The 9,297-nt window shown below is 30.2% G+C and overlaps 1 protein-coding gene across 1 annotated transcript; it reads left to right on the forward strand.

Annotated features, from left to right (window-relative positions):
- Window positions 1–461: 461 nt before the first annotated feature.
- LOC123711268 (MKI67 FHA domain-interacting nucleolar phosphoprotein-like) lies at window positions 462–6,530 on the forward strand. The gene is made up of 8 exons (XM_045663767.1): window positions 462–645; window positions 711–854; window positions 934–1,111; window positions 1,365–1,465; window positions 1,716–1,777; window positions 3,880–4,482; window positions 4,856–4,962; window positions 6,434–6,530. The coding sequence occupies exons 1-8, from the start codon at window positions 565–567 to the stop codon at window positions 6,514–6,516; spliced, it is 1,359 nt and encodes a 452-aa protein (XP_045519723.1). The 5' UTR covers window positions 462–564; the 3' UTR covers window positions 6,517–6,530.
- The last annotated feature ends 2,767 nt before the right edge of the window (window positions 6,531–9,297 follow it).

Consider the following 9,297-nt stretch of genomic DNA (forward strand, 5'->3'; position numbering starts at 1 on the left):
TTTGTTTTTTTGTCTACTTAATCTTGTTGCTGTCAATAGCAGTCAAAGCTGTCAACTGTTAGCTGTCAGGTTTTCAGTTGTCTGGTTTTGTAGGATAATATGAATGTATACAAAATAAAAGTGCGAGTGTAATCTATTAAGATTCTAAATATTTTTATATAAAAAGCATTGCAGCATGCATTGCAATTTAACTTTATTTAATATACAACAACTTAATAGTATTGTTTGTACAATTTTTTTACGTATTTTTGTCTTTAGGACTTGACATATACATATACTTAATAATACGTATTGTACTTCTAATGTTCTTACAACTATAGTAAAATAAAATTGAGAAAGGATTGATAAATGACAGCTGACACCGGATGAAAATTACTGTGGCATTTACATTTTAGATTTCAAATCAAAATCCAAATCGATATCGGGCATCCGGCTTGACAATTGACATACAATATTCATTGACATCCACGTTTGAATATTGAAAATTTTGCTTTAAATGTTGAAAACAAATCTAAATACCATTATTTTATACTTCTTAAGTAACAAAATTTAATATTACTGAAAATGGAAGACAGTGTAGCGTTAGACTCAAGTAAACAGAAAGAATTTGTAAAGTCGGTTAAGGGAATAAAAAAATTATTAAAGGTTAGCGCCTACGATTGTGAATTTCTTTTTGATAGGAAATGTTTTAAATTATATTTTTATTTTAGAAAAAAGATAAGAAAGTTGAAAAAGAAGACAAAGGCAAAGAAGTAATCAAAACTCCTCTGAAGCGCGTGAAACATGGAAAGATCAAGAAACGTATTGCAAGAGGTCTCGTATATTTGTCTCACATCCCACATGGTTTTTATGAGGTTAGTTTGAAAGACCTAATGATACTAAAAGTTCAATGATGCATATTGAATCTAAACTTTCATTGTATACAATTTACAGAATGAGATGAGTCAATACTTTCGTCAATTTGGAATGGTTACAAATGTACGAGTTATCCGTTCTAAAAGAACGGGTAACTCCAAGGGATATGCATTTGTGGAATTTAAGGATCCGACAGTAGCACAGGTTGTTGCAGAGACTATGAATAATTATCTTATGGGAAAGAGACTTATCAAAGGTAAAAATCACTTATGGTAACTATATCAGAGGAAATATACCATGCCAGTGGATATGTATTTATTATGATATCTTTAAAAGCATTTCTTAGTAGTCAACCTGTAGATCTGTATCTTGAAATTTATCAATGGCCGAGATATTAAATTATATTACCATAGTATTAAAGAATTTTACATGTGTATTAAGTGGTCACGATAAGCAGTGACATTTAATAATGAACAAGTGAAGCTTCTAAAACAAATATTTTCTTTCAGCTGTATATATACCTCCAGAGAAACAAAAAATTAACGCTAAAAGAATGCATTGGACTCCCCAAGATAACCCTACAGCTAATAAGAGAAGGGCAGAGAAAAAGGTATGTCAATTTGGTTGAGATAATTAACCTTTAATGGTCATAGCAATTGCCAATGTTGTGAATTTTGAATTTTTGAACTTTATGATTAAATTAAATTCTATGTGTGAGCAGCATTTATACAGACCTTAATACTGATAAATGATCAGAAACAGAAAATGTTATTTAATTTTTATGGCTACTTGGAAGCTTTGCATTTTTAATAAAATTGTAATTTGAAAGATGTTCCACCAACTCAATTTGTTTATTTTAGAAACTCAATTCTCCAAAATCTGAAGAAGGAGATTCTAAGGCAGCGAAGAGTATGTTGAAAACGTAAGTATACAATCATAAATTAAGCATTTAATAACAAGTAAAAAACTTACTGCTTAATAAAAAAATTAAATTTCCTAATTCTATAGAGATTAACAGTTTGAAAGGTATTAACAAAATTGAATGCAAACAATAACCCAAACAAACATTGTTAATTTTATTTGTATAATACTTCAATGTGTAACAAAACTAGTAGCTTAAATAACGCAAGGAAACATACAATTATTGATGCATGTAGCTTTAGTTTTTGAGATATAATTAAAACGCGTTTTTTCAAAAAATCTATTGTATATCAAGAAAACCATTAGACAAACAACTAATAACGAACTTCTTAAAGATCTTTTGTAGATTTTTTTTTTGGTTGGCTTAGTTCTGGAGGTCTGTTTCTAATTCTCCAATAATAATGTCCCTGGTAATGTTCCTCCATATTTTGAATTTCTTGATGGAATTGTTTCTCTTCTTGTTCACTCGTATCACCAAGATTATCTGGTCTAAATGGCTGTGTTATCTGGTCTAAATATTGTATTGATATTGACGGATTACAAAGAGTATGACAATATCAATATGTTCTGCAGCTTTCATTCTTTATGTTTTCCAGAAAGTTGTGTGCAGTCCAAATAAATACATTCCTGACATATTTTTAAATAACAGTCATGTAACTATTAAAGTTTTCATTGTTTATGAACTTACTGTATATCATCAAAAGTTCCAGCTTTAAGTCTCTGTGCTTAAATTTAAGAACATTATAGAGATATATTCATTTAACAACCTTGTGCCCATCCCATCCCAGCTTTCACAAATTGTTTCATAAGCTCTAGTTTAATATGTAAAGCACACAGGTTTGCATAATTCAGGTAGTATAATGCAAACCTGGATGGAGGACATCCAATGTTTTTTTTTAGAAAGACCAAGGTGTCTGACTAATGCTTTGGAGTATTTCTATTAAAGAGCCTGAACATAGAAAATATGTGGGTCTCTGGATCGCGATAAAATAAGTTGTCCCACTTTCATATCAAAGAGGTTTTTTGTAAATAAAGGCGGTTTGGGAACTGGCGCATCCCCAGAGTACAAGACTGGTCGATTTGATTGTGAACAAGTTACAGTTAGAACCATTTCGACCAGTTTCTTTAATTAATCTTGTCTATATGAACCACAGTAGAGCAGTGTTGCCCTAGTGGCTTCAGCGGGCTCATCCCTTAGGTCTTAGGTTCGAGCCCCTGTTGTGCACCAGTGGACTTTCTATGTGCATGTACATTTGCTTGAAGGACAAACATCATCTTGCTTGAAACATCGGCTTGCTTTAGACCCAAACAGTCGACGGCTTGCGTCAGGCACAGAAGGCCTGATCACCTACTTGCTAATTAGATTAACAAATGGTCATGAAACAGATACAGAAATCTACCGCCCGGGCCTAAAAAGGTTGTAGCGCCAATGATTTGTTTTTATATGAACCACAGAAAAAGATGTTGTATTTATGATTGGACGGTTCCCGGCACATCATGCATGCATGGGCTGTAAATAAAAAAATAAATAAATCATTGGTGTTTAGTACTTACAATAGGGATTTTTCTTATTCATCCATAATCTAAAAGACTCATGCCAAGTCTTAAATACCATATGAGGGATCTAATACTTGTCCCAGGTGACTAAAGGGAAACCAAAGTAATCAGGTTACACCTGTTTTATGAACAGTTAGTTATATTGCTTTTGAATCTATATTCTCCACAGATGCTAGAAGAAGTAAGGATTATCTTTACAGATATTTCTCGTCATGGACAATTAAAAAAAAAACAGCTTGGTTGATTTTAAGTTTAAATGTGATTAGTACAATTAATTATGTCCGATAGCTATATCTCAAAAACTAGATCTGTTGTAGAATGAAGGCACATTTAAAATCAGCAAAGTCAAAGTTATCAACAGGCGTAATATTCCATGCAACAGAAACAAAATTTTATTTTTGTTCCCTTGTGTAATTATGAGGGCAACTGTTACTGGTAGAGAATTATTATTTTCAAATGATTTACATTTTTTTCATAGTTTTGTATATCTAATACTGTATCGCATATATTTTGCATTAATAATTAAATTTAAGCATTAAATTTCAGTTTAGAACAAACAAAAAGGAAATTGAAGGAAATAGGAATAGATTATGACTTCTTTAAGCCAGTTGATATACCGGAAGGTATGAATTATGTACACAATAAAGCTGAAACCGATGAGAAAAATGGTGACATAAAGAAAGAAAAAAGCAAAGATGACAAGGAAGAAGTAAAAGTGGCATCTGAAGACAACAAGTTAGATGTTAAGAATACTGGTAAAAAATCAAAAGGTAAAAATATTAAAGTGAATGATACAACTGATAAGAAAAAGTCTAAAGTCACAGATAAAATGAATAACAAAGATGTTAAGAAAGACATAAAAGGTAAACAAAGTGCTGTTCCAGAAGTAAAGCAAGAAGAGGTTAAAAAAGAAAAAAAAATTGACAAAAGTCAAAAATTAAAGAAACAAAAATTAGAAGATTTAAAAGTTGAATTATTAGAAGACTTTATTAATATAAAAGAATCTGATGGAGATAGTGATGGTTCATTGGAGTTTGATTCTGATGAATTTGTTAAAGCAATGGGCGAAGAGTCCTTTGATTCAGAGGATAATTCATCTGATGATGAAAGTAGTGCAAATGAAGAACCAGCCAAGATAGTTATAGGCAGGTTAGTAAACATAGCAGCTACTTTATGTAATTAAATCTTTAAATTGCATTTGTATAACATAAATTATCATTCATTTTCCATGACATTTATTGAAAATTGTCAGCACTGTAAAGGTTGTAATTTCTTGAGTTAATTTCAATTCAGATCTAGTTGAAAGTTAAAATAGGTATTACTAGTCGTACAGGTCCTATTCATTGACATTCTATAAGCCCCTTATTAGTTATAAAGTTATTGTCTTTGATACAGAAGCAGTATAAGAATTATTAACTGACTGAAGTGCTGACAGTGACAACCAAATTACCAACTTTTTTACCACAGATTAGAATATAAAAGTTTTAAGCTATAGTGTAGTGGTATATTGGTATGATTTCAGAAAACGTCAAGGTAAGAAAAATGCACAATCCACTGATAAAAAAGGTAATAAGAATATTAAAAAGCAAGAAAAGCCAGTTGTAGCGCCTAAAAGGAAAGCTGAACACAGTAAGTAAACAATGTGTGTTTAATAAAGTTTGTAATTATGATCTTAATTAAGACCTACGCGATTTGTGAACTAAGCGATAGGCGATAGGATATATAAATAGAAAATGTGTGTAATCGTATCTAGATTCTAAATAAAACACATTTAGAAGAATATTATTAAATAATAGATAATAAAAACAATTTACATATCTATGAAGAAAACATTGTAAATCGAACTTATTTTTAAGTCTTCGGCATCTTTAGCTGGTATTCATGTATTTATTTGCATTCCATAACGTTTACAAAAGATGTTTATGAGGCTTAAAGCTAAGTACAATATTATGGACCCTGTTAGGGCACAGCAAAAGAAGGCATTACGAAACCTATATAACATAGCTAATAGCAACACAATAAAAAATAGCACATAAAACTTCACACTCCAGGCTAGTACCAATTACATAGAATATTTTTTTTTTATTTATTGAATTTTGTATATTTAGGGATTAATAATCATGAAATTAAGCTATATTTTTATCTTCTAGGTACTCATTAACGCTATAATAACATTTACGTATAAGAAGTTTTTTTAGTTTGTTTGTAAATATATGTATCTTTTTTTCATTTCTTAGTGTCTCCGGTATTATACTTTGTCTATTCTAATTAATATGTAGACGTTTTTCTTCTCACGTAAAATTCTCTTCAACATTTTTCTAGCTTGACTAAATTTTGGTGGCGGTTGTATGGATACGTTGTGCTGGTTAACAACTTTAAAATTACGAGTAATGGGGTTGAGACGCTTAAAAAAAATAACTTGGCTTATCTTAGGGTTCATAAATCTATATTATACTTATGTTATTTGACATTATCCGCATCGAAAATGATAAAATACAATTATATGTGGTAAAAACTAAAGGGTTCAATTGGCTTCTAGTGTGCGATGATTGTTTACATTTTGTGTACGCTTCTTATTAAAAACTCAAGTAATGTAAGTAACGTAACTAATATTAGGTTACATAACTTTAGCCGGTAACTATTTGGCCGCCTCCCCAGTTTTTACTTTTAGTCTCAAAAATTAGTTATATCTGCTTAGCTTGAAAGCACACTTTTGATCAACAAAACATTTTTCAAGTCTTAACATTGTTTCTATCTGTTCTATAATACCGAGACATTTAGTAATAGTTGAAATCAATTAAGAGAATTTCACTGCTGTACTACAATTTTATACTTCACTTTGAAAACCGTTCGCAATGTTGATTCCGATAGGTCGAATTTATATGCCAAATAAAAAAAAAATTATGTATAAAACTGAGTAATCTATAAAAACGTTTGTAACTAGAAAAAGGCGAAATATAATAACCTATACTAACCTAAAATATTATATTAACTTATAAATAAATGTATCAAGCAAGCCCTTAACTGGTTCATTTCAATAATTATATAATTGGACAAAAACTCATATTACTTTTGCTCTATAAATTATGTATTGTTTCAGAACCCATACAGACTAAGAAAGTAAAGTTTGAGAAGCAAAACAATAAGAAGACTTTAAACAAAGTTATTAAAAAGAAAAAATAAAGTATTTAACCATTTTACTGTCTTTTTGTGTTGCTCGGAAATCCTCATCTTCAAAGATCATAGAAATCATAAAGTATAGAGATTAAATATTCCTAAAAGTTATCCCTTGTAGGCCCTCAATTTTTATTATTATTCATGTTAGCGTCCTAATTCAATTCAACGTAAGTATATATATATAGTAATATCTAGACTGGTATGATAAAGAGGCGCGGATATGATTCAGAATGACGTCATCTAGGGGAAAATAAACTGATGTTTAGACTCATTGCGTAAGGACTCGTTAGCTCAGTAGGTTAGAGCGCCGACACGGCTTGGACCAATACATCGGAGGACGGAGGTTCAAATCCTTCACGAGTCAGTTTTTATTTTCTTATATCTGTTGATTATATTGTGTACCAGTCAAAAACCAAATAAATGTTGGCTTTTATAGACAAGTTTTGTAAAAAATAGGATTAGGTATTTATTTGTTCACTCTAGGAAGGTTATAAGTGTAGTTATAGACCATTTAGCACCACATTCATGTATTGATTTTGAATCACTTGGCTTTCTAAAGAAAACACTTAACAAATTAAAAACCAATATTTTATCATTGAATTTATATTGTAATATTTGTGTATAACAGTCAAAACGTCTGTCGACAATTCAAAATGATGTATTTATTTATGTGCTCATCAGTATTCCTATATCTACTCACTGAACAATTTCCAAACAAATACATTATACACAAAAACCAAAACCGGAATACACATTCAATCAAAAACCACAGTTAACAATTTATACAAAAAATAAAACAAAATATGAACAAAATGAAGAATAAAAAGCCATTATTAATAAAAGCTACCAGAATTGTGAATCGTATTATAATCAGAGGATATAAATAATTGCAATATTATGATTGATTGCTTTACGTATTTTCGGATTATTTTCTTACGTTACCATGAATGGAGAATTAAATTATCTCATGGTAACAAATAAAACACAATTATTTCAAATAAACTTTATTTACTTAACTACTAAAAGATATTTAATAAAAAAATCTTTCATTAAAAATATAAAAGGTGTAATGTGCTTTACATAAAGAGAGGAACTATATACAGATAAAAAATATAAAATGTACACAGTACACAATATACTCGTCACTCGTGAATGACTGAATAATTCATAAAACATTAAAAATATATTTTATCTGGTAATGATTGAAACAAATATCAAGTGTATTCCAACTGGAATACGTTAAAATCTTTGCGGTTGGAATATAATGTATTAGTATCCCGTTTCTCACTTTTCTTTTATTGACATTAATTTAAATTTGTTTTCGTATAAAAAAAGTTTACAAGAGTTTTAAACCATCTATTTTTTTATTATTATAGAAGTATGTTAGAGTGTAACTCGTCTGTTTGGGCTCCAAGATAAGACTCTATGGATCTTTATTACAGACTATGGAGCCTATCATCCCTATCAGCCTAATATCATAATTGTCATAGGGATATTGGGGTACAATGAATTAAAATCAAGACGGAACTTAGTTGGTATGATCTACTTAGTCTTACGGGAAATGGAGAGCAACTCCATTGGTAACTAAGAACTCGGTCTCTTTGCAATACCAAGGGCTAGAACCAATCTCCGTTAACAAAGACGTTGTGCCTATTGGTGTCTCCGACACTTCAATAAATAAATATGTAAATTTTGTAGTCGGTTATTATCTATAGTTTTTGTACACTAATAAAACTGAAAATTATTTATATTATGTCAATAACTCCATTATTGATATTTTAATAAAACTCATGCAATTGTATACAAATATTTATTGGAGATATAAATCGCCTCTGAGTTTCTGGTTAGCTTCAGAAATAAATTTATAAAAAAATATCTTGTTAAACACTAACCCCGTTACCGATAAACGCCATTCAACTGTTTAAACACTTTATATTCAACAAAAATTGAGCTTTTTTTAAAAAAAAATTTACAACCCGAAAATCAATAGACAAGATGGCGCATGTGTATCACGTCAACATCAACGTCATTTAATAGGAATATCTGTCTAAATCAAGTCGGAGACGTTTATTATTTGATAGAAAATGAGATGAGATGAAAATGAATGAATTGTTTTAATTAAGGCAAAAAAAAATGGAAATTTGTATGGAAATAATTTTAAATCACACATTAATTGTCAGATAACCTATAACAACATTTCGCATTGCACTGTCAAAAAATATAATATTTTTTGTATGGCAATTATTGTAAATCACACATTGTATACTACATACAGAAATGTCGTTGGCGTGGCAACTCTGCATTTCTCAATATACGCTGGCTAAAGGACTTGTATCCTTCATGTAATAAATTTTGGAAATCTCTGTTGAGATTTTTTTGTTTAAAAACATCTTTACTATAAAATTGAAGAACGGTATTTGTAACTATGGTTACTATTTATACAAACCACAGCGGTTTTCATTTTTTTAAATAAAACAGCATCGTTACCATAGTAACAAACACGGTTCTTCTTCAACTTCCATAAAGGACTTTAGTCGTCGCATTTTGGACTGAGTCGTCGAGCAATAAATGACACTGACAGTAGTAACGGGCACGCAATGTACCGTTATCGATACTTAGCTACCAGCGCACGCGGTGTCGATGCGTCATCGAAAGATACGGATGAGGATTTTTGAAGAACAACAAAATATGCCTAGATAAAAAATAACAACGGCCCTTTTCAGGGCCATATCACGATCTATATAGTTTTTTTTTTTTATAATTACTTTGAAACAAACATTTTATCTT

The sequence above is a fragment of the Pieris brassicae genome, chromosome 6 (genome assembly GCF_905147105.1).
Source record: "Pieris brassicae chromosome 6, ilPieBrab1.1, whole genome shotgun sequence".
Lineage (NCBI taxonomy): Eukaryota > Metazoa > Arthropoda > Insecta > Lepidoptera > Pieridae > Pieris > Pieris brassicae.

Coding starts and splice junctions, on each gene's coding strand:
- LOC123711268 (XM_045663767.1), top strand. CDS start 565: ATGGAAGACAGTGTAGCGTTAGACTCAAGTAAACAGAAAGAATTTGTA. Junction 855..933: donor TCCCACATGGTTTTTATGAG/GTTAGTTTGAAA, acceptor TACAATTTACAG/AATGAGATGAGTCAATACTT. Junction 1,778..3,879: donor GCGAAGAGTATGTTGAAAAC/GTAAGTATACAA, acceptor ATTAAATTTCAG/TTTAGAACAAACAAAAAGGA.